Below are 24,539 nucleotides of genomic sequence, written 5' to 3'. Positions count from 1 at the left end.
CGAAAACTTCTTATCAAGGGAGAAAATAGGACAGTAATTCTACAGCTCTCGCTTGAGTGCCAACATCACCATTGACTCGTCGAGGCTCCATACCTCGAGTGTGGTGGTATTGAAGTGTGTGATGTAGTTGCGTAATGACTCATCCTCCTCTTGCTGAATGGAGAAGAGACTGTTGGAGTTTCTTGATTAGGATTGGCAACTGCTGAAGTGAGTAACGAACAACCTACCGAGCTACTCGAACAAATGAATAGACCCTAATTAGAGTCTGGAATACCATGCCCACACTGACTTTCTGAGGGTAGCCAGGAATACGACGCAAAGGAAGGCGTCTGAGATGTCCTGCAGCATCATGAGAGTTTTATAACCTTATAAGTGATCTAGAGGGTCTATAGAACCATCAGACGGTTCCAATTAGGGTACCTTGCACTGACTTGGAATCGATTTCTCCAAGATGGTCTGAAAAATCTTTGTAGAGAATTGAAGTCAAAGCCGTCGTTGCTCCGACGAGGCCAATTCTAAACTTCATCGAGGTAACACTCAATATCTTAAACTCTCCTTTCGAGTTCCTCCTCTCACCAAGATCCTCCAGGCTTGGGGAGGCCAATCGGGAGCAAATCATCAACGAAGGAAGAACTGTCTAAGTATGCCTCCTTCCTCAGCCTCCGACGAGAGAAGGAACAAGCTGCGATAGCAAGGGTGTGATGAGAACGTTGCCAGAAAGCGGATCTCAAACTCCAAGAGCAAGATCACCAACTAAGATGGGAGGGAGCCGTCTAAGGGTTCGGCTCCACACATTGTTGTTGTCACTCCATCACTTGTTGCAGTTGTTGCACAATACCAGTCAGTGCCTGAATCTAATGAGACAAGATGTCGAGTGGCAGTAGATCTATTGTGGCCAGAGGCTGTACTATAATAGATCCACAAGCAGCACTATGCTGGCTATAATGAATAGATTGCCAGTGGAAGGGGGTGGAACTTTGTGCTCTCATCTACACCATATCTTTTGTTCTCTCAAAGGGGACTAAGCTCTTCCTCTAGCATAAATCTATTACCGCAAGACTTCGAAGAGATGCTAAAGTGGCTAGAACTCGACGCCATCTTGGTATCACGAAACTAGAGAGTACCTGCAAAGAAAGTCTATACTTGCTGGGGGTGTTCCAGTAGGGGACTCTTCGATGCTTAAGTTAGCTAGAGTTTTTGAAATAAAATAGAAAAAAGATATCGGAAGAGCGGAGAGAAGGGTCTCTCATTAGAAAACTTTCAGTGAGCGTAGACTTCTTTTGTAAGTACTCTCTGGTGTCACGATATCCGAGCAACATCCTATTCCGACCACTTTAGCATCTCTCTGGAGCCTTACAGCAACAATGTATATTATATAGCTGTACACGTAGCTAATCACAATAGCTCATTTCTATAGATTTCATTCATCACACGCCTGTTCAATATATTTTTATAAAAATAAACGGTTGTGATTGATTATGTGCGCCATCATATATATAATTTTTCTAATGAAGCATCTTCCAGCTGGTTTCCTTGTTTTCCGGTGAGAAAGGTAATTTGTTGCGTTCTACTTTTTGGTTTTTTCCTCCATGGAGCCGAATTATAGCCCAAGTACCCTCATTTGATCACCCGCTCTCGATGGAAGGATGTGTTTGAGAGGGAAAATGGATGGCTGATCCTTTGGCCGCATAGGAAGTCCACTACACACGTCCGGATAGCGTCTTGTCGTTCCAAGGGTCGCAGCAGTGACGGTGCGTTACAACGGTCGTAGTTTACTTCCCGCCAGCTTCCCGACATGGAACCGGGCCTTTCGATGCGGAAACGACCGCATGGGGCAGAGAGAAGCAGACATCGAAGCCTGAAAAGCCGAGCTCTTGCGTCTCTTTTATCACTTTGGTCTCTCCGCTTCCACTTCCTCCTTCTCCCTAAAAATCCCAATTCGATCCACGAGAAAGATAGCATCTCTCCCTCTCTCTTCCTCATTGCTCTTCTTTCCTTCTCTACGATCCATCTTCTATTGATTGCTAATAAGGAAATTTGGGGTTTTTTTTAACGATAATGGTCTGAGAATTGATGGCAGGAAAGAGGCAACAACGGTGTAGGAGTTTGGTGAGGAAGCCTCACTTCTTTAAAGTCCTGCTAGGAGACTTCGCACAGCGGCTGGCAAGTTCACCACAATCCCCCCCTTTTTTTTCTCTTTTCTCTTCTGGCAACTTTTGAGTTTTTCCTGGCACTTTACCTTTTGTGTTCGAGCACGCCTTTTTTTCCATTTGGATCGATCCATCCTGGCTATGGTCATGAAAGAGGAAATGTGCGTATGTTATTAGAGGAGGAATATCCCCATAACCATATACTAATTTATAACACAAGAAGTGCTTATTGTTCTTGGCTCTTTTTGTAAAAAAAAAAAAAAAGTAAAAACTCAATTGAAATAATTTGATGGTAGCATCTGAAAATGTATTATTGCTGACATAAACAATTTAATTTCTGGTATTGTAAAGCAAACTCCCGGGCAGGGATGATGGACTCTGCATGTTTTCGCAATTGATAGATCGATAAATATATAGCCCTCTATGTGTTCAGGTTTGCTCTGGATGAAGGAGAAAAACAAGAGAAGTGCACCAGATGGAAATAAGAGTGATTCAACAAGTTACCAAAATGATAGGAATATCTTTTTCCAAATGATGGATTGCCACCAACCATGCTTCTTATAATGTGCATTTTGTGTGCCTGGTACTAGTGTTTTTTAACAAGCAATCATATTGATAACAAGAGAACAGTATACATGCTGCATGGGTAACATCACTAGATTTTGCTACCCTCATGAAATTGCTGCCAACTTTGCAGGGGTTGTTGTCGAGCATTAACATGTGCTCATTAAAATTGGGAAACAAACTAACAATCAGCAGCTTATAATTTAGGGGATATGCATCAACCATCTAAGTCATCTTATATCAGAAAGGTGCAATTCATGCAGGGTAATATCATGATGTAGCTACCAAGGTTGCGTACCAATCATGATGCCACTACCTGATGAGTTGCATCTAAAATTTCACTATTGTTGGATGCTACCTAGTGTGAGCTACCCTTCGAATTGAACTCATTTTGAGATGGCTCCGATAGTTGAGATGGGTACCCTAATTTATAAGCTGCCAATTATTAATTTGTTTCTCAATTTGGGCATGGTTTTGGTCTGTAGTGATGAGGAAACTGAGTTCCTGCTGGTGTCCTGCCTGTTTTCAGATTCATGCTCCACATCATGTGTTCAGTGATACATTGAGAAGTCCACTGCATATTGCAGGTCGGCCCTGGCAGAAACTTAGTTTCTTCTTCACAGAAGATGTAAACTGCACTCACCTAAATTTTGGTGAAAACGATCATTAGCAACACATGCCATGTTGGCAGTAATTTCATGGAGTACAAGTACTTAGCACTGCCACTCATGGAGCATGAGTGAAATATTACTGCAAATATATGTTTCCACATCTCCCACTAGGAAAGAAGCATTGCACATCCAGTTATATATATCACTTGCCAGCGCTTGAGTTTCCTTCTAAAAGAGTGTTATGATGGTTTGTCATCATGGCCTTGCTCTTTTTACGTCCCTATGACATTGGCATTAAAGGGACATTTTTTTTACAATATTCTGTTTAACCTATACTCTATTTTTATATTATCAAAATCATATCACATTTCCAACAGTTGAGGGGTATCCAGTTAATTTTCTTTCCATATATAAGCAAACTAATCTGAACTACTGTCATGCATGAATCTGTCAAAGTAGACAATATCAGAAATTCAGCTATACTAAAGTGAATCGAGATGCATAATATTCTTTTGATATGTTTTGTAATTCATAACTAAATCTAACTTGATTTAAAATCTGACTATATTAAAGTGAAACAAGATTCATAATACTCTTTTGTTATGTTCGACATTATGCTGCATTTATCCAATGCTATATTAGTTTTTTCTTCACCCCTGTAGAAGATCCCACCAAACTTCATGAAACATATCTCAATGGAGACATCTAGAAAAGTGATCCTTCAGGGTCCCAGTGGAAGCAAATGGTATGTCCAACTAGGCAAAAACATTAAAGGAACATTCCTGACTGCTGGATGGCCCAAGTTTGTCAAAGACCACTCATTAAAGGAGCATGAATTCCTGGTCTTTCAATATGATGGATGCATGCACTTCACTGTTCTCATTTTTGATACAACCGCATGTGAGAGGGAAGATGTGCTTACGGTAAGACCTCATAGAAGTTCCAAGTCCAGTAATGAGAGAAAAACAAGGGGTAGACCACCAAAGATCTCTTTAGACATTGGCTGCTACATTAAGAATGAAGCAAGTGAAAGTGAGCTGACAGACCTTCGAAATGACAGACATGCACCCAATCAATTGCAAGTTCACTATTCGAATTCAATCCAAGGTAAGTGCAAGCATTGTGTCTGATATGGTTTATATGTATACAAGAAACCACAGCTACATCTGCATGTGGCTAGAAAAAAGTATTACTTCCATTGGCATGCATAGAATTTCTAGTATACATGGATGCAATTACGGATGCATTGAAAATGTCATACATTCTCTGTGAGATTGATGAATTTGTTGTTTAGGATGAACATGAGTATTAAGAGTATTATATGTCAATATATTAATAATTGCACACATAAAGTTTTGAATTTTTTGGGTGAAATATAGTTGAAATATTTTAATGTGCATCATAGTGAAAATTCTGTATGGTTTGGCCATTTCTGTTTTGATATTTATTTTGATACAGTGAGGTTTTTGTGGCAAGTTGTGAACATTTATTTTGATTTGATTGACTTGATTAAGGGACAAACAATAGGATGAAGCTTTTTTTTCCTTTTCACAAGTATGAAGACGGTCATGGCAATATTCCTTCCAGCTTCTATCTATACCCTATTAGATTGTAACAGAAACTAGGAGTTGCAATGGATGCGGTAGCTAGACTGAAAGAAGATCGATAATTAACTAATTTTATGGTCTTAATTGTCCAAATTGGCGAAATGAATGATAGTGAGCATGAGGTTGTGATTGAGAAAATGGTTCCATAAATTATTTAGCTTTCATGGTGATATGGGCCATGGGTTCAAAACCTAAACTTGAACCTCAAGATTTATTTTTGAACACAAATATTAATTTCTGAAATGTCTCATCAAGCAGAATTTTCCCAGTGATTGAGATATGATCAAATAATGTAAACCTTAATCCCATGTTGATATGGACCAGGGGGTCAAAATCTAAACTTGAACCTCAAGATTTATGTTTGAACACAAATCTTAATTTCTGAAATGTCTCATCAAGCAGAATTTTCCCAGTGATTGAGATATGATCAAATAAAGTAAACCTTAACCCCAAACTTTTGGAAAGAAAACATGCTTGCGAAGTAAATCCAGCAAACTAAATCATTTCTTGTCACCAGATCTATTGCCTTCTTGTTTTTAGTCTTCATCATATGCCTCAGATGACAGATGTTAAAGCATCGAAGGTGGTTGCCTTTGTTATAGCCTCTAGCGGTGCTACTTTTAATTCTATCCATCTAACCTTTTTGCATTTCTTTCTGAGAAAAGGGCAGTAGCACCACCAATCATTTCAATAAAAGGACAAAAGAGTTACCTATGCCAAATACTTCGCAAACACCTCTCAAGAATCAAACATTTAGCATCCTTTTCAGGAAGGACCGCAGCAACTAGTCTATGGCCTTGTTTGCTATCCTGCTGATGTTCTTAATCCACATTAACCTCCTCAACAATACTACAATCATTTTATGATTATAGTCATTCTCAGTTTCCAATATTCTAATTTACAAAATAGAGGTAGTCATTTTCAGTACCATTTGTATTCTTTATTAATTCTAAATATGAATTTGATAATTCTACGGCATTTAGAAGCAAATTTTTGGACTTGCTTAGGCCCTTACCATTTATACCTCATGTGAATTATCTGGAAATTCTTTGTGGAAACCAGGTTAGAATGCTTTACTTTATGGAAAAGTGACCATAACAAACTATGAGAACTCATCCTTTTGCCTCTGAGGCTTCTTCCTTTAGGTTTTCGCATCTAGACAAGTTGAGGCAGAGGAGATGTTAGGTCCTAATGTGAGGCCAAGCAACAATACCAAACTGTTAGTTTCCTTTCAAGATGAAAATTGCAAGTTTTAGAAATATGTCCGTCTTTATTAAAGCATCTAAATAGATAAAACATACAAATAGGACAGTAGCTTTTAGATGCCCACAGAATATTGAAAAAAAATAAATAAATCATAAAAGCTGCAAATTTGCTCATGTATATCATGACAAAAGGTTCCAGCACTATCAGCAGCTCCAATAAGCAGTTTAAATCTGAAAATTAATTGAGAATTGAGAGAGGGCACATTTGTTCTTCACACGTTCATCTAGTAATTAATATTTCCTAGGATGCATGATTCCTCCATTTGAACAAAATGAAGATGCTGAAGTTAAAATAACTTTGTCCCACCTAACTCTTCCTAAAAGTATGAATTAAGTTGCCCATGCCTTTGTATTCGATGTATTCAAACAATGATTACTCTTGTTGTCATTGACTATAAGCAAGGGTGGTGGTCAGTTTACATTAGCAACAATAAATTCTTCACATTATCATTTTGCTTATTGTTTTAATTGGGACTCAATGCACATAATATTATTTTAATAGTGCTAATTTTCTTGGTAGTTAGGTCCAAACTCACTCTTAAAATTATATTAATATGATGCAGGAAGATGTTCGCCACCTCCTAATCCTTGTGAGGATGTCAAAATTAAAACAGAAGACGATGAACTCCCAATTTGTATGATAGGTTCTCCCACCAGACAGTATCGAGGCTATGTCTCGAGAAGACGACCTGTGACAGCAGAAGAAAGAGCAAAAGCAAGGGAAGCTGCCAACTCTTTCACCTCTATATTCCCTTATATGATTATGCGTATGACAGCAATGAGTGTCTACAGGACATATATGCTGGTGAGTTTACTATCTAGCGAGATAAGACTTGTAAGTTAATATTATTGTATATACAGTGAATTTCACACAGCATCAGTGCATATTGTTAATCATACAAAACGCTGATAATATGCAACCATCAATTCTGTGCTTATTTGTGTGTGTGTGAATGTATGTATAGGCATCACTTATTCTAAATCAAATTTTCTCCAGAATTATCTTCATGTTTTATTCTACATATATATTTAAAATCAATGATCACATTCTTGGCGATAAATGCCGGTTATTGTCCTATGCTAAAATCTATTTTTATCTTTCAAGGGCAAGTGCTTGTCCAGCACTTAACCTTGCATTATAATATATCTAATATGTTCTTATTATGCTCTCAGAATATGGAACATTTGCTTCTCTAATAATTCCAGTTGAACAGTCATGTACCTCTAGATAAATTTTGTTAGCTGCCTTGTCTTCCTTTCATTTTCGATGCCATACTCTTCTTCCTTTCAACCAGCTAGCATGGTGGAGTGTTCTTTGTTTGCACTGACGTTTTCACTTTATTTAGTTTCCCGGAACACATTTACAGAAAGTTGCTATGGTTTGAATAAGCTATTTGTGAGCTGAAGCATTACCATAATGCTTCATTCCTCAGATCATGTCACGTTAAAAATTTTGGCCTAATTGGCTGCTTCCCTGTACAATGAGGCAGTTGAGAATTCCAAGAACTTTGATTTTGATCATTGCTTTGTTATAACTAAATGCAGAGGATCCCTGCTTGGTTTTCACGTGCACATCTTCCCCATAAAAGAACTAACTTGGTCCTCCGAGACCCAAATGGGAAGGCTTGGGTGGTCGTCTACATTCCATGCACAAGGGACCGTTTATCTGGAGGGTGGTCTGCTTTCTCACGTGGCAACAACCTAGAGGAAGGAGATTATTGTGCTTTCGAGCTCGTCGGTCCAGTTGAATTGCGTGTCCACATTTTCAGGGTGGTTGAGGAGACCATACCTGTCATAAGGATGCCAAGGATGCAGCAGATGTGTTAGCCTCATGGAGCTTATGTGCCATGCAAGAAATATAATAGAGCCAATGTAGGGAAGGATAAATATACTTGTCATTTGATCTGTATTCTCTTGATATTTTTCCTCGCAAGTTGCTTCTTTGGTTTGACATGCTTGCATATATATAGTGTCGTTGTCTTTGATTGACTTGTTAATGATTCTGCTGATTTATATTTCCCTTGTTCCAGTATCTTAACTGGACATGCTTTTAAAGTTATGTGGAAAGTTGCAAATGGGTATTAAGTTCCGACATACCACTTATATTGCTTAAAAGGTGAGATTGTTTTATGGATTGTTATTAATGTCTTACTACATAAAAATAAATGTTAAAACAACATGGTTTATAATTCAGATGTATATGAATTATGCATTTTATAAAGCCATTCTCAAATTGGAGCTTATACATCTTTGATGCTTAGGCAACAAGTAGGACTTGCGTAAACTGCTGATATCGCCTATCACTTAGATTTTATTGATCCAATGGATATGATTCAAGTCAATCCTTTTTGTGGAAAGGTCTAGCTGAAAATTTTTCCTTTTCACTCTTTTTTCTTATCCACAATTGCCATTGAGGCCTATCTATCCAGCTTGGGATTCTCCTGTCAACTTGGGACATTGATGGGAAGCAAGAATTGCCGTCGTTGAACCAATCATTAGGTGCATCCAGCAACTTTTGCAACTTTTCAGCAAAGATGTGGCTGGGTCCAAGCAATCAAAAGAGACCAAAACTGAGAACCATTGGTATATAGCTACTGGAAATCATTTTCTCCTTCCTTTCAGAATGGTCGGGGAACAAAGGGAGAATCTCTTATGGCTATTTTAATTCTACCGTCCTTTTTTTTCCCCCTTGCACTTGCACTTGCAGAGAATAGGATCTGCTAAGAATATCTGAGATTACTGAAGCTTACCGACAATATCCGAGATTTATGCATTTTATAAATGATGTTACATGTGGCTGTTGTCTGGATGCTTATATTGATTCTTCGCATTTTATCTTTTTTTCCCCTCAAAGTACTCGATGTGGCACGAGTTTGGAGTAGTGACAAGAAAGATAGCTGGTGTCTTGCAGATTCTGATATTTCATGCTCAAAAGAAAGATATCAATTATCATGTTTGTGATTGATCAGTTAAATATCCTACAAATGATTGAGAATGGGAAATAGACAATAGAATAATGGACATGGTATGATATCTGAGATGTTGCATTCTGCAGCATATTTCTTGAGGTAGGGATGGTTTAGATCCTAATTAAACTCTTAGTGATGCAAGATATGGAAATAGTTCTCAACCAACTGAAAGTGGCATGGAGATAGCCTTTTACCATAATATCTTATCTTTTCAATCCTTTGCTGTTTAGGTAAATATATTTCCTTAAAGCCTAGAAGGGAGGATTTAGATGCAGCAAGTGTTCTTTTGGAGCATCAAAGATGAGGATTCCTTTTGGGGTGGGTTCACTATCTGATTGTGACCTGCAATTAGTTGTTTTCTCAGAGCATCTTTAGTGAAAGACAGCTTTCCTTCCTTCTGTGAGCAGATTAACTGGTTTTTATGTTTGTGGGAGATGTATACTGAATCTTAAGAATACTACACTTATGGCACATCTGGACACAAAACAGATGTTGCAGTACATGTCAAGATTAAATAAACAACTTTTTTTTTTTTTCCCCTTCAACTACTAGTGAGCTTCGCCTTTAATTCACCTGTTAAGCACATTTTGCTTCATTGCTTCCTAGTTCTGGGGAGCTCATTTTCCCACTTGTCTCAACTGAAGAGTAAAGATTGTACCATAATTTACAAACTCCCAAACTCGAAGAGTTAACATATTTGTATGGCTAATATTCAAAACTTGAAGTTACTGTATGAGATTTGGGTTGTTTCAGTGATTTGGATGTCTCATTCGAGTGCATCTAGACTTTCAGCTACCATCCAAGGTCAACATAATATACCATGGAATTAAGTCAGTTTTCTAACTGTGACATGACAGTTGTGGCTATAGATTGAACTGATAAATGTATCCTCCTTTTTTTGCTACTCCACATTTGTTGTTTATATCCTAAAAATGAAATCCAACTAAACAACCAAACACCACCCTGTTTTGAACAACACAGGATCAAATGAGTTATGTCCACATATAAATTTTTATACTTTTAAATTTCAATTTGGATCTAGGCTCACGACAACTAGACATCATATTATGTCCATTTGTGTCCCTTAATATTAAGGATTCTTTTTGAGTACAGACGCTCAGACCAAATTACAATTTTGTCTGGGTGATGAGAGAGAATCCTCATCAACCGACAAAGAAGGTATTGAGAGAATCCGTGACGGTATCAGTCACCATCCAAAATGGATAGATATTTTCATACCTTTGCAACATGATTGCTGGATGATCGGCATTCCCATCTTTTTCTATTTCAATGGTATACACAAAATATGAGAGTATTATTCTTGTCCAGAGCATGCTAACCTACCTTTTCCTCTGCTATAAAAAGGACCGTCATCTGAAGGGCTGGAAATATCATCAGTATATCTTGCAACCCTATTCTATTATCTCTTTCTCAGTTGAAGAAGTAGATGGAATACTCCAACTTGCGACACCGGGCTGCTGATATGAGGAAGAGTCTCTTTGATCAGGTTGATCTTCATTTAGGTCTAAATCTCCATAATGTAGGTAAAATCAAACAAGAACGGATGTTGCCATGTATAAAAGTTTGTCTTTTTAGAACCATTGCCTCTATCTTCTCCCTTTATCTCAGAGTATATTGTCAGCCTTAGTCTCCTCAAAAAATAAATTGTCAGCCATAGAAATTTCTTACTGATTTTATGGTAGTTTAGCTGGATAAGGATACATACATATATTGTATCTTATACTTAGTAACTACCTGTAACTGAAGCTGAGATAATTCAGATGTTGTTCTGCGTTTCTCATAATGGATGAAGATTTATTGTTCTAAAGATTGGCTATATCAGAATAGTTCAAGTTAACTTGTACAGATTGAATATCTTCATTCTTCTTCATGCTTCTATTTATTTTAAAAAGAATGAAGATGTTGTCTTGGATCAAGTATCTTGCTCTAGTTCTTGTTTGTTGATCTTCTTTTATAATGAAAAACAGAGAATCTCAGCTTTGGGCTTTCTAATTTATTCAAGAGAAGGAAACTAAATATCTCCTTTTTTTTTTTTTTTTGATTGAAGAAGGAAACTAAATATCATGTAACGGTTACATATTATGTCTCACAGCTAACTTGAGATTTCTACAGTTTTGATATATTAGTATGTCAAACTATTTTTCTAATGTGCCTTGAAGTACATCATGTCATATTACATTTGTTTCTAGAACTGAACATCAACATGGATTAACATGCTTTTGATTTGTGTTGTGAAAGAGTGCAGGCATGCATGTAATGCATAAAATTAAGCCAAGGCATCTTTGCATCTCTGCCACCTCCATATATCATTGTTGAGAGCAGGATACCCGGACATTGACGTTGGTCTTGAACTGATATTTTTGCTATTACTAAGTTATCTCCATCATTATTCAGTGACTTCAATACATAGTAATGGAATACTGTACCACCTCATATCGGGTGTACCGTATCATACCAGTCTCATATCGGTACGTCATTTCGGAGCTATCGACACTACCATCTCGTACCGAACTGCGTACTGATACTGTAGTAGGATTTTATCGGTACGGGATCCGATATCGAGACAGCAAACCTTGATACATACAATTACAATACATTTAAAATCCCTAGAAAAAGGCATCATCGGCACATAATTGTACATGATGGTGTTTTCAAAACTTATGCCGTACCTATTAAATTGATGAACACTAACCCATTCTTTAATCAAACAAACATTTAGTCGTTATCGTCACACATCATCCTCTGATTTGTATATATCTATTTATCTAATTCTAAGAAAGCAAAAATTCCTTAGTTATCTGTAGTATAACTATATGAATATTGGTGTGAAAGAGCATGTAAGCAAAACCATCAGAGCATTTGCTCAGATGGAAAGTATAATGTAAAGTTTGTTGCAGGGATACTTGGATGAACAATTTTATCAGCTGGAGGAGTTACAGGATGAGGTGAGCCCTAATTTTGTGGAAGAAGTCGTAACCTTGTTCTTCAGGGATTCAGCCAGACTGATCAGCAACATTGAGCAGACTCTGTGAGTAATAAATACCATGCAGAAAGAATTGTGAATCCCAATTAACAATAGATATATATACCAAATACGTTTATTACTCCACGGCAAAAATTATTTCCATGTGGTGATGCAGGGATAAATGTCCCCAAGATTTTGTCAAGTTGGACGCATATGTGCATCAGTTGAAGGATAGTAGTTCCAGGTAGCAATGAATGACTGTGCTATAAAATATAGATGCATGCATGTATACCTACATAATGATACATTAATGCATGCATGCATGCATACATACATGCATACGTCCACCTACATACGCCTAATCTCACGTTGTTAAGTTCGGGAATAGAACGGGGATAAGCTTTAACTTCCGCCCAACAGGTTAAAATAGCAGGAATAGGACATGAATAATTATTCAGGTCAGACCTGCTTATTCACAGAATAACTACTTCAAGGGGCTGGAATAACTTTGTTCCTAGATTAGGTTCCTTTCTTGTGACAAAAACACCTTTAATCCTGGAGTCATCTGGCTAGAAAGAAAAAGAAACAGTAAAACAGAGAAGGAATAAATATTTTAAGAAAAGCAATTACTTCTCTTCTCCTTTTTCTTATTCCCGAACCATATTTACAGATTCAAATGGGCTTGGTAAAGTTGCTAGGAATTGTTACCAGTGACATATTTCATCATATCAGAGATCAATTTGTATCAGGATTTGCCGGACACTGGCCTAAAAATTAGTATTCCAAACCTGAGCAACCTTTTCAGGGGTCCATTTTGGCCATCTTATGAGGGGATCACGGACGCTTGCATATCGCTCGGTTGATGTGCTACCCTAGCAGTAACGTAGACTAGTTCTTTCAAGCATGTCTGTCCCGTATGCTTCATGGGTCAAAGAAGAAGTTAAGCTTTGATAAGGAATACGGACGGATTACTCATTAAAAAGAAGAAGAAGAAGATAAGGAACACGGACACCACATATTTTAAACCACTTGATGGCTCTATTGCATTTTAATGGCCACCATCAATCAAAATCAAGTTCTCTTTATTCCTTTTAAAATAGATCTTTAATATATTTATCCTCCAAAAGTTGTTTATGCCCTTGAAAGAGTGAAAAGAGAATAAACAAAAGAAATGGCCTATGCACCTCTCGGATGGTAGCTAGGGGCATTTATTTTTCTCAATTTCAAAATCAATAACGGAATATCCGAATCAAAGACATGCACTGTTGATCATAATCTACACAATCAAAAATTTCAAAAAACCATGCATATTTTGGTAGTCTCCGACCTATACATCAAGTAAATACAAAAATAAAAAATTAAAATGAAAAGAGATAATACTTTGCTATAATCAAAATATCAAAAGTTGATTTTCAATCTATAAATATTGAACATAGGTATATCATGATTAATGAAGTGGATTTTTTAGTTAAATGTGTTATTATGTATTTTATTAATATATAATCTTTATTTAATATATAATCTTTAGTTTCTCGGTATTTTTAATGGTATAATTTATGATCAATTATGTGGATTTTTAATTGAACATCCCAACACCCTCACCTTCCGAAAGGACCATACTCCATCATTATGTATAATCTCCTAAAAGGAAAATATGAACTTATAAAGATGCATATGTACTTTTGGGTGATGGAACCCTTCTTCAAACAGGAAAAAACAAGCTTTTTTCAATTATTTTCAGTATGACCTCTTCAAGGATTTTCTACATGCAATACTTCTTAAAAGTAATCAGTTGCCTGTTTGCCTCAGCACCAGTGAAAATTTTATATTCTGTCAAATTTTCATGCATGCCATATATATGTATAGATAAGTTAACCTTGATCATTTAAAAACTAATGTTAAAATGATGGAAACGAATAATTTGACAAAAAAAATAAAACATTTGGGATGGCATCCTAGAATTCTATTGTGGTGCTACCCCCTGCCCGTCTTTACATTCTATATGAATTCATGATTATTGAGCACCTTTTGCTTTCATGAGCTACTTAATGACGTGGATTAGTTTGTTGCAGCATTGGTGCTTCTAGGGTGAAGAACGCCTGCACACTATGCAGAGAATATTGTGATGAAAAAAATCTTGAAGGGTCTCTTTCTATCTCTCATCCATCTTTTTCATGACAGCTTAATTTCTTTTGTTTAATTTGGACGGTCAAATAACCGGTTCTTGCTGCTAGTTATCACTTGGTCACTCTGGCCATAATATTTTTTTTTTTGAAGAACTCTGGGCATGACATAATTTCCATGCAACTTGTTACAGAAGCACTTCTAACAAAGGCAAAAAAAAAAAAAACTCTAATATGTTTAAGGTGGGCAATGCACTAACGGCTCCATGTGGGTCCATTACTCAATCTCCAAATATAAATATATAGCCTAATTTATGATATCTAGTGTTAATGACTCCATTAGCTTCTATGCTCTCTTAAAACTTCGAAACTTAATGCAAGTTTTTGCATTACACGTCTGTGTTACATATTCATTTGTCCACTTAGATGTCTATGCTCATGCATGCAGATGCCTGAAATTATTCCACAAGCTGAAGAGGGAGCATGCTGTTTTGAGGCAGAAGTTGGGGTCATATTTCCAGGTTCCCTCCCAACACTCAGCTTCTTTCCTTGACCTTCCTTATTTTAAGATGTATGTAAACATCTTGACCTTGTTGCTTCTCTTTTGCCATTTCAGTTGTTAAGACAAGTTGGCCCTATGGAAATAGCTACTCGTCCCAGCATGTGAGATCACTTATCGGTATGGTGTGCAAGGGTTCAATGAGGTCTCAAGCACGTATAAGATGTCTTATTTCCAATGTAATATAAATCTGTGCTCTTATGCATTGAACAAGAAATGCCAAGAGTTAGAAAACTTGTATTAGATGAATTGTTGTGATTGATTCGCCAGTTGATCCAACATATGTTTTCTATAATTCCATGACATCCATGAGTGTAGAAGATCACTTTGCCTCTGTTTTTGCATTATTTGATGAATCACATCCTAGAACACTATAAAAACTCATCAACCGAGGCAACGGACACGGATGGAAGATATATGTACTCAGCAACTGGGAGGTGCTATCTAGTAATTACATCATATAGCTTTCCAGTACAACAAGATCATGTTTAAAAAAGTTACTAGGTTGAGGAAAGCTCCCTTCTTGTTCATCCGATGCGCATGGTTTCCATGCTCCACCATCTTACCTTCTACAATGAAAGCAATGAAGTCTCCATTATTAATGGTGTTGAGGTGATGAGCCGCCATGATGGTTGTCCTCCCAACCATGATAGCCCGCTGCACCACTCATTCCAATTGCACATCAAGTGCATTTGTGGCCTTCATCTAGTGGCAGTACGTTGAGTGTGCTTGCTCTAGCCATCGCGATAGCATCTTAGGTCTATAATTATTTGTATCTGATGTGATGTCCTATCGAAGTATTTTTATTGATTACTCTTGTATGTATCAGCCGCTCTTGCAAGCTGCATGATCTCATCCTCGCTAGCTTATGGTTAGCCAAAGATGATATTGTCGTGGATGCTATCTAAGAAGATTATTAGCTCTTATGGAGTCGATAGTCCCGATTGGAGGTCGATCTCCGGGCTGCTCCTCCCTCCTTGGCGGTTTAGGTTGCGGCAGGGCCCTTGGCCGATCTTCTCTACCCTCAGGCCGACGTCGAATGAACCTATTGAGTCGACCTCGCCGGATGAGCTCCTCGATCTCGTCTCGGAGCTGGATGCATTCCTCCGTGTCGTGGTCGTGGTCGCGATGGTAGAGACAGAACTTGTTGGGGTTGCGCTTCCCATGGTGTGTGCGCATCCTCTCTGGCCTAGGGAGCTGCTCCTTGACCTCCATCAGTACCTGGGTCTTCGAGGCATTAAGGGGGGCGTAGTTGCGGAATCTTCCTGGTGGAGAACCCCGCCGAACCCCGTGATCCAAACTTCTCTGCCTACGTACCTGGGGAGGAGTATGGACACGCTTGTGCCCAGGAGGGGATCGAGAACGTGGCCGAACTTCTCTCGGCCCTTTTTCGACTGCGGGCTTACTCGAGTCTCCCACCTGCCGCTCTCTCGCAGTCTCCTCATCCTTCATTTTGAAGGCTTCCTCCGCTCGGGCGTACCCTTCAGCCCGAGCCAACAAATCAGCAAAATCCCTGGGGTACTTCTTCTCCAGGGAGAACAAAAGGTCATTCTTCTGAAGGCCGCCCTTCAGAGCGGCCATTGCTATCGATTGGTCCAAATTTCGGACCTCCAGTGCTGCGACATTGAAACGGTTGATGTAGGCCCGAATGGACTCCCCCTCCCTCTGCTTGATATTAATGAGGGACTCCGAACCCTTCCGAGGGCGCCGGCTGCTGACAAAATGGGCCACAAATTGGTGGCTCATCTGATCGAAGGAAAAGATGGTACCCGGCTTCAGCGCCGAGTACCAGTTTCTCGCCGCTCCCTTCAAAGTGGATGGAAAGGCTCGGCATAGAATGGCGTCGGGTGCGCCATGAAGCAGCATCATCGTCCGGAAGGCCTCCAGATGATCAACTGGGTCCGAAGTCCCGTCGTAGCTTTCGAACTGGAGGAGTTTGAAGTTTGGCGGGATCGATTCCTGCATGATCATTTGAGAAAAGGGAGGGTCAGTGCAAATATCCTCACCATAAGCGGGGGAGCGTGGCGGAGTTCTTCGATCCGTCGGTTCATCTCCTGGAGTCTTCGATCCAGGAAATCCTCTCGACTTCGGGTCTCGAGAGTCCTCTGGCAGAATAGGGGCAGAGATCTTCCAAGGGTGGAGTCGTGATCCGATTGAGGGCTCTCCACCCTCGGGTTCGTCTTCCCAGGAAAGATGGGGCGGCTGGCCCAAGTGGCCCGCCCCACCGCCGGATTCTGGTGTTCCGATGACACTCTTTTCAGGCGCACTGATGCCTGCGGCTGCTGCTGCTACTGCATGGCCTGCACAGCTTCAGTGAGGCCTCTGATCTGCTGTGCCAGTAGATCAAATTGCTCCGCGCCGACCGCCGTTGCCGGAGGAGGAGGAGGCTGAAAAACTGGAGGTGAGGCCGGAGCCTGAGATCTGGCCGTGGATCGTCGTGTGGACGCCTTACGGGGAGGCATCGGGCAAAGACCAAGTGGAGGAAGGAGGAGAGGGCACCGAAAAAGATGCCCGGGGGCAATCCCGTTGAGTGCTCCTTTAAGAATAAGGGTACTGCGAAGACACAGCCCCTTCCTCTAGCGCCAATCTTGTTGGTGCAAAAATCTGCTTGCGTCGGAGAAGCTGGAGTCGAGGGAGTCGCGGTCGCCGTCGGGACCTGCAAAAGAAGTCTAAACCGGAGGTGGGGTTGCTCCGGCAAGACCCTCCGACGCTCAAGTCAGTTCTCTGCCTCAACAAGAATGGAGTGCTTGAACGGAGATTTTAGCAGAGTTTCTAGGTAAAAATAAGAGCTTAGAGAATAACGTATCTAGGGTCCCCCTTTTATAGATGGAGGGGGCAACAAACTGATAGCGATGTCTGTAACCGTCTGGCAGTGGGCCGTCCAGAGTCAGGAGGAGTTTGTTGCGGAGAGTAGTGGAGTGGACCCATGGCTATCACCGGGGCATGCCACGTGGAGTCTGCCACGGGGAGCGGAGCGGCGTCCGTTGTCGCGACTTGCCAGAGAATGGAAGAATCGCACGGTATCCGTCGCAGGAAGTGGAGCAGGATCGTGGCCATTATTATGGCCTGCCAGGGAGTGATGGAGCCGCGTGGAATCCGTCGCAGGAGGTGGAGCAGAGTCGTGGCTGTTGCTGCGGCCTGCCAGGGGGTCCAGGTCCATCGACCGGAGTTCGGCTGGGGTGTCTGGCGGAGAAAGGTGGTTAGCTACCCGTCTGAGAGGAGCTTGGAGTCCGGCTCTCGTAGGAGCCCGGACGGAGTCTTCTTTCAGTTGAAGTCGGGGACAAAGTCTAGCTCCCACAGGAGTCCGGATGGAGTCTTCCCGCAGCTGGGGCTGGAGACGAAGTCTGGCTCCCGTAGGAGTTCGGACGAAGTCTACCTGCAATTGAAGTTGGAAGTGAAGTCCGGCTCCCGTAGGAGTCCGGACGAAGTTTACCTGCAATTAGAGTCAGGGACGAAGTCCGGCTCCCGTAGGAGTCCGAACGAATTTTACCTGCAGCCGGAGTTGTGGGCGGAGTCTGGCTCCCGTAGGAGCCCGGGCGGAGTCTGCAGGTGAAGTCGTGGGCGAGGTCCGGCTCCCGTAGGAGTCCGAACAAAGTCTGCCTACAATTAGAATCGGGGGCGAGGTCCGGCTCCCGTAGGAGTCCGGACAAAGTTTACCTGCAATTAGAGTCAGGGACGAAGTCCGGCTCCCGTAGGAGTCCGGACGAAGTTTACCTGCAGCTGGAGTTGTGGGCGGAGTCTGGCTCCCGTAGGAGCCCGGGCGGAGTCTGCAGGTGAAGTCGTGGACGAGGTCCGGCTCCCGTAGGAGTCCGGACAAAGTCTGCCTGCAATTGGAATCGAGGGCGAGATCCGGCTCCCGTAGGAGTCCGGACGAAGTTTACCTGCAGCTGGAGTTGTGGGCGGAGCCTGACTCCCGTAGGAGCCCGGGCGGAGCCTGCAGGTGAAGTCGTGGGCGAGGTCCGGCTCCCGTAGGAGTCCGAACAAAGTTTACCTGCAATTAGAGTCAGAGACGAAGTCCAGCTCCCGTAGGAGTCCGAACGAAGTTTACCTGCAGCTGGAGTTGTGGGCGGAGTCTGGCTCCCGTAGGAGCCCGGGCGGAGTCTGCAGGTGAAGTCGTGGGCGAGGTCCGGCTCCCGTAGGAGTCCGGACAAAGTCTGCCTGCAATTGGAATCGTGGGCGAGGTCCGGCTCCCGTAGGAGTCCGGACAAAGTCTGCCTGCAATTGGAATCGGGGGCGAGGTCCGGCTCCCGTAGGAGTCTGGACAAAGTTTACCTGCAATTAGAGTCAGGGACGAAGTCCGACCCCCATAGGAGTTCGAACGAAGTTTACCTGCAGCTGGAGTTGTGGGCGGAGCCTGGCTCCCGTAGGAGCCCGGACGGAGCCTGCAGATGGAGTCGTGGCGAGGTCCGGCTTCCGTAGGAGTCCGGACAAAGTTTACCTGCAATTAGAGTCAGGAACGAAGTCCGACTCCCGTAGGAGTCCGAACGAAGTTTACCTGCAGCTGGAGTTGTGGGCGGAGTCTGGCTCCCGTAGGAGCCCGGACGGAGTCTGCGGGTGAAGTCGTGGGCGAGGTCCGGCTCCCGTAGGAGTCCGGACAAAGTCTGCCTGCAATTGGAATCGGGGGCGAGGTCCGGCTCTCGTAGGAGTCCGGACGTCGCGAAGAATCCGGTCGACGCTGGCGGGGTCCTGCCCGTCGGCAAAACTTGGGAGTGTGGCGGAGGCTCGGTCGCCCGGGAGGTTTGAAGAGATGTTGCCGGAGGTCGAAAGTCAGTTGGATCCCCGGAGGGTCACTCCCATCACGAACTTCGGCTGGGGGATATTTTATACCCAACACTACCTAAAATAACAAAGTTATCCTTGATTTGTTATAGTATATTTTATATATTAATATTTTAAATATAATACTAGCATTACAAAAATAATATTTTATATTATACATCATATATCGTAATTATATAATTTTATACTATATATATTTGATATGATAATACTATTATTTTGAATATAATGTTAATATTAAAGAATAGCATTATACTAATATAACATTTCCCTAGTTTACTGCCAACACTGCTGGGTGCTATGCAGCTCTATGCGGCAATCCTTTGTTAAATGAAAATGCTATTGAACTATTAATATTCATAAATTTCTACTATAATACTAATGAAGGCCATCTTAACACAATAATTATAAAAATTTTAAATGCTAATAAGAGGGCAGCCAAATCAACAAACTAATATATTGCATTCGACAAAATTAAGATAAAAAGATTAAAAAAAAAATCCCAAACCTAAGATGTATCCCTTGTGACTTGAAAAAATAAATTAAAAAAAAATCCAAGTTTGTCATTGTTCTAATTCCTCTTGACTTGAAAAAGTAAATTACAAAATCCAAGTTTGGCATTGTTCTAATTCAACATCTGGTGTGAAATTGGTCAAGATACGGATCCGTCATCTAATTGGACTCCAGGCAGTTGAATCCAAATAAACAAATTTTATATAAAGAAAAAATATCCAGCAAATTTTCTCCAAAGTTATCTACTGCCAAAGTATCAATTTCCAGTATTTTTCCAATCTTTTGCAACTTACTGCAAATCTATCTTCTTTGCACTTATATAACAGTGGCATGCAATACCATTCAATATCCAAATACATGCATCATGATAAATGGAAATCAAGCTCATGTGCGACTAAAACAAATGGGAACTAACGGATCTCCTCCATAAATGATCTCCAGCCTAGTAAAAGCAGACCCTATGCATCAAGTCCCTGTAATTAATCACACACTCTGTATCGCAGAAATCCTTTTAACAAACCATATTAACTTGAAGGAAATCATCATTATTGCAATCACATACCAGATGCAGCCGTAGATACAAGTTATAATGTGACACAGGAGAACCAAGCATGGCCCTATCACTACTCGTTGATCAAGCGAGATGGCCTTTCCCCCACCCACAGTTGGATGACAGCGAGTACTGATGAAGACTGGATGAGAGTACAGGCAAGCTATAGTTATAGAATCTTTGTGGTCTTCATCGTGGAAAACAGGCTTTCTAATGCCATGTTTGTAGAGCCCCCCACTGCATGCCTGAAGCAAACAAGTGGGGAAATCAGAATCCGTCTGATGATAGGAATGTTGGGAATATATGGTGCACCGTATGCGTGTGAACAACGTTCGGACTATTTTTTTTTTTTTTCCCTCAGCACGGGAACACATATATTAAAGAATATGAAAACAACTTGGCCTTATTGTCGGGACAAAACTGGAACCGACCTCTCTTGGACCGAACATGGAACTCAGAAGCCCGGCAATGGAGATGCAGACTCAAAGTGTACGAGCAACCTGAACTCCTTATCCCCATTCGCAGAACTTCGTTGTTTACTCCACCGATGGCATTATTCTGACCATGCTTATGGAGACAAAGAGTTGACCTTCCGCTGCCTCTTCGTTTCTTCTCTTGGAAGACGATTGAGTACCACGCGCACCATTCTCTAACAAAATTTCTCCCATTTTGCTTGCAATCCTCTCCATCTCCATCCACACCCGTACGATTTTATCACTGAGAAAGGGAAATTAAGAAATAAGAAAGGTAACTACACTAGGAGGTGCTTGGATTTATATATAATATATCATCACCTCCAACCGTTTGATATGGGTCACGATGCTGCACTCTTGACGATTTAGGAAAAGAAAAGCAGGAGGAGGGAAAATAGAATGATGTACCCAAAATCCTCGTGACCTTGGGGCCAAATTCCCGCCGATACTTCTCCCATTTCACTCCGATACCAAAACAACTCCTCAACTCCCTCCTCCTCCTCTACTTCGAATCGCCACCGCCTCTCTGGCGACCTCGCAGCCGCTGCCTTCTTCTCCGGCGGAATTCTGAACGCCGTGGTAGCCGCGGCATAGCAGACGGCGATCAAATCCCGCGGGATGCCATGGTTCACGAGCTGGAAGCACCCGAACGCCGACCCAGCGGACTTCACAAGCGCCACGGCCAATCCGTCGTTCTCCGGCGAGACCATCGCCTGGAAATCGATCTCTGGAGGATTCCATGGCGCTGGATTTCAGGGGAAGATCGGGTCCGGCAAATTTAGTTTGGCGACATGGAGGGGCTGGCTCAAGAATCTGGCGAGCTCGTTGTCCTCCGGGGGTTCCGATCCGTCGGTGGGTGGTCCGGCGACCCAGGACGGCGGCGGAGCAGGGGATTCTAACGGGTACTCCAGTGGATCTCTCGGGAATGTGGCAATGAGGGAGAAAGGGAAGAGTTCTCCTGGGGATGTGGTCATGGGGACTTCATGCAGTGGGTCAAGCTGCTGAGATCGGTTCAAACTTTGAGACTACTAAACCCAGTTCAACTGATTCCATGCATGAAAGTGCCTGGATTGCCCAAACTTGACAACTTTATTTTGATTATGGATATCTACTAAATATAGTGTTCTTAATCCAAAACAGCGGTTTTCAATTTGTTCATCTAATTCAAGAAATTACAGACGCTGGTAAAAATCCTAATCTCTAACATCTTATCAATTGATGCAGTCACATTTGCCTTAAAAATACTCCTTCCCCGGGAATAAATCAGGTGTCACATAAAGTTGAACCCCCATGATAATGAGCAGGCAAGGTTCATGGCGTCCAGGACAAAATCAATAATTTTGTTTTTGCTAAGCAAGGCAATTTTCAGGTTTTTTTAATTTTTTTTTTTTGGAAACAAACTACGCTAAAAAATCCTAATATAAATACAATCGTAAGCATCAGACAAAATCAAGCGTAGAAACTATGTGGAATCTCAGCATCAGGCTCCCAAACCACATTCTTAGTATACCCAATCATAAAAGATACGATTCAACCAGCCGCACCGCTCTCCTCCTGATAAATGTACCTGATCAAGCAACAAGAACACCGCACAATAAATCTTCGAGCATTAGCCAGTGGGAGAAAGAGACTTTTAAGAGACTCGGAGTCGCTAGACTGCCAAACGATCGCTATCTTGGAAGTCCCTTCTAAGAAAATTCTGACAACCTACAAGATATCCATAGCATATATTAAACCCTCTTAAGCTACCCTCAATTTAACCTAAGGCACCATCGGAGTCAAAGAGTGAGAATTCTCCCACAACAATAAAGCAATAGATCCAATCCCAAGTAACAAAGCCAGCTCCCATACGTAGCCCTTTACCATTCATAGCACCATCAAAATTGATCTTGAGAAAATTGAAAAGTAGGATTCCCCCGAGAAATATATTAATAAAGTATTTTGGTTTACGTTGGCTAGGTCAGATAAACACTGCCGCATGGTGTTATCTACTGCATTAGCGAACGAGTACCCTCCCACCTTGTTTGGCACGAGCTTTGGTGCTTATTCGCAGCAGCACGCTTACAATGTGGCTCTATGGTAATTGACCCACAAATAAGTTTGTTCCAAAATTCCGAATCTATTAACAGTTCCAGAGCCTCTTTTGACTTGTAGCTGCTTTATGCCTCGGTCTAGATTTGATGACGGTATCACCAGAACACAATGTGCTTCGACAAAAGTCTATGTGAAGGCAATTGTTAGAGAATACACCTCATGTGAAGGCAATCAAGGTTTCTCTTGTACATATTGCATCATGAATTTCTTAGGTTACTGTCATCAATAGGCCCAGCTGATATGTAGCCACAGAGAAACCAATTTACATTAATTGTTTGATAAAAAATTAGAGGAAAAAAAAAAAGATTTTTGCCCCTTTAATGATTATGGAGGCATCACCTTTTCTACTGGAAGTCTAATAGGCGGGCAACTACATTTCTCAAGCGGAAACTATCACTTTCAAAAGTACGTCATCTACTTGTGCATTTTATCATGCGTATATGTGTACTAATGCATATATATGTATGTATATAATGTTTACAGCCTAGTGTCATGCTCACTAATCATTAAGATTAAGTTGATTAGCTATATTCTACTAGTCAAAAGTGCCAAAATTATGAGTCTTCCACCCCAGTTTTTCACGTTAAAGATGCCAATTTGGCTAGCTTGCTGTTTCAAATATATTGATTTTAGGAACCATTTTACTTACCATTTACTCCAAAGTTACTAGTTTCAAATATCAACATTAAGTTGATTACTTATCATTTTACTTATGGGCATAAAACCACCCATAACCACCATCATTTGGAAGCTAAGGGTCTCAGAAAAATTCAAGATATTTGTATGGTTAAGCTTCCATGGCAAAATCCAAACAAAGTTCCTGCTAGCTAGGAAGTGATGGAAGGGCCAGACCTATTATACTCTTTGTGACATCGAGATTGAGACTAACAACCATCTTTTTTTATAGTGCTCCTTCTCCCAGCAGGTATGATCTCTGATATTCACTGACTTGCACCTTCTAGACCTCCCATTTTCCATTAGAATACTCTGGTATGAGTGGAGAAGCAGAATTCAAAACCCAGAGTTGCAGGAAGGTTTGGATGCCTTGCTAGCCACCTGACTATGGTGTCTGTGGTGTGAAAGGAACGGAAGACTCTTTAATTTCAAGCTCTCACTCCGAAATCAATTATACAAATGATAGCTCAACACTTTCATGCATGGACAGCAGATATAAATGGTAGCATACAGACAAGTGTTGCTGCAGTCTGTCGCTCCCTTTCTCAGTTGAACCAATAGGTAACATCGCAAGGCGAGAACTGAAATTGGAGAACTGCTTGAAGTAGAGCAACTGCAACA

At 41.2% G+C, this 24,539-nt stretch overlaps 2 protein-coding genes and 1 pseudogene across 3 annotated transcripts; 2 read left to right on the top strand and 1 right to left on the bottom strand.

The window, feature by feature from the left end:
* The first annotated feature begins 1,786 nt into the window (after positions 1–1,786).
* On the top strand, positions 1,787–8,291 carry LOC105047442 (B3 domain-containing protein Os01g0723500). The gene is made up of 4 exons (XM_010926364.2): positions 1,787–2,163; positions 3,988–4,432; positions 6,761–7,002; positions 7,743–8,291. The coding sequence occupies exons 1-4, from the start codon at positions 2,074–2,076 to the stop codon at positions 8,022–8,024; spliced, it is 1,059 nt and encodes a 352-aa protein (XP_010924666.1). The 5' UTR covers positions 1,787–2,073; the 3' UTR covers positions 8,025–8,291.
* Positions 8,292–10,360: 2,069 nt separating this feature from the next.
* On the top strand, positions 10,361–15,168 carry LOC105047441 (pseudo histidine-containing phosphotransfer protein 2-like). 2 transcript variants are annotated; one of them, XM_010926363.4, is made up of 6 exons: positions 10,415–10,673; positions 12,085–12,215; positions 12,328–12,396; positions 14,225–14,296; positions 14,724–14,796; positions 14,892–15,168. In XM_010926363.4, exons 1-6 carry the CDS (start codon positions 10,614–10,616, stop codon positions 14,940–14,942), a joined length of 456 nt encoding a protein of 151 aa, XP_010924665.1. In that variant the 5' UTR covers positions 10,415–10,613; the 3' UTR covers positions 14,943–15,168. The 2 variants fall into 2 exon arrangements, with proteins under 2 accessions (XP_073115145.1, XP_010924665.1); XM_073259044.1 differs by lacking the exon at positions 12,328–12,396 and having other exon boundaries at positions 10,361–10,673.
* Positions 15,169–20,609: 5,441 nt separating this feature from the next.
* On the bottom strand, positions 20,610–22,219 carry LOC105047451 (uncharacterized; annotated as a pseudogene).
* Between the last annotated feature and the right edge of the window lie 2,320 nt (positions 22,220–24,539).

Source organism: Elaeis guineensis, chromosome 6 (assembly GCF_000442705.2).
Source record: "Elaeis guineensis isolate ETL-2024a chromosome 6, EG11, whole genome shotgun sequence".
Taxonomy (NCBI): domain Eukaryota; kingdom Viridiplantae; phylum Streptophyta; class Magnoliopsida; order Arecales; family Arecaceae; genus Elaeis; species Elaeis guineensis.
Note: the sequence above shows the minus strand (reverse complement) of the source record. Positions and strands in the feature narration are given on the sequence as shown.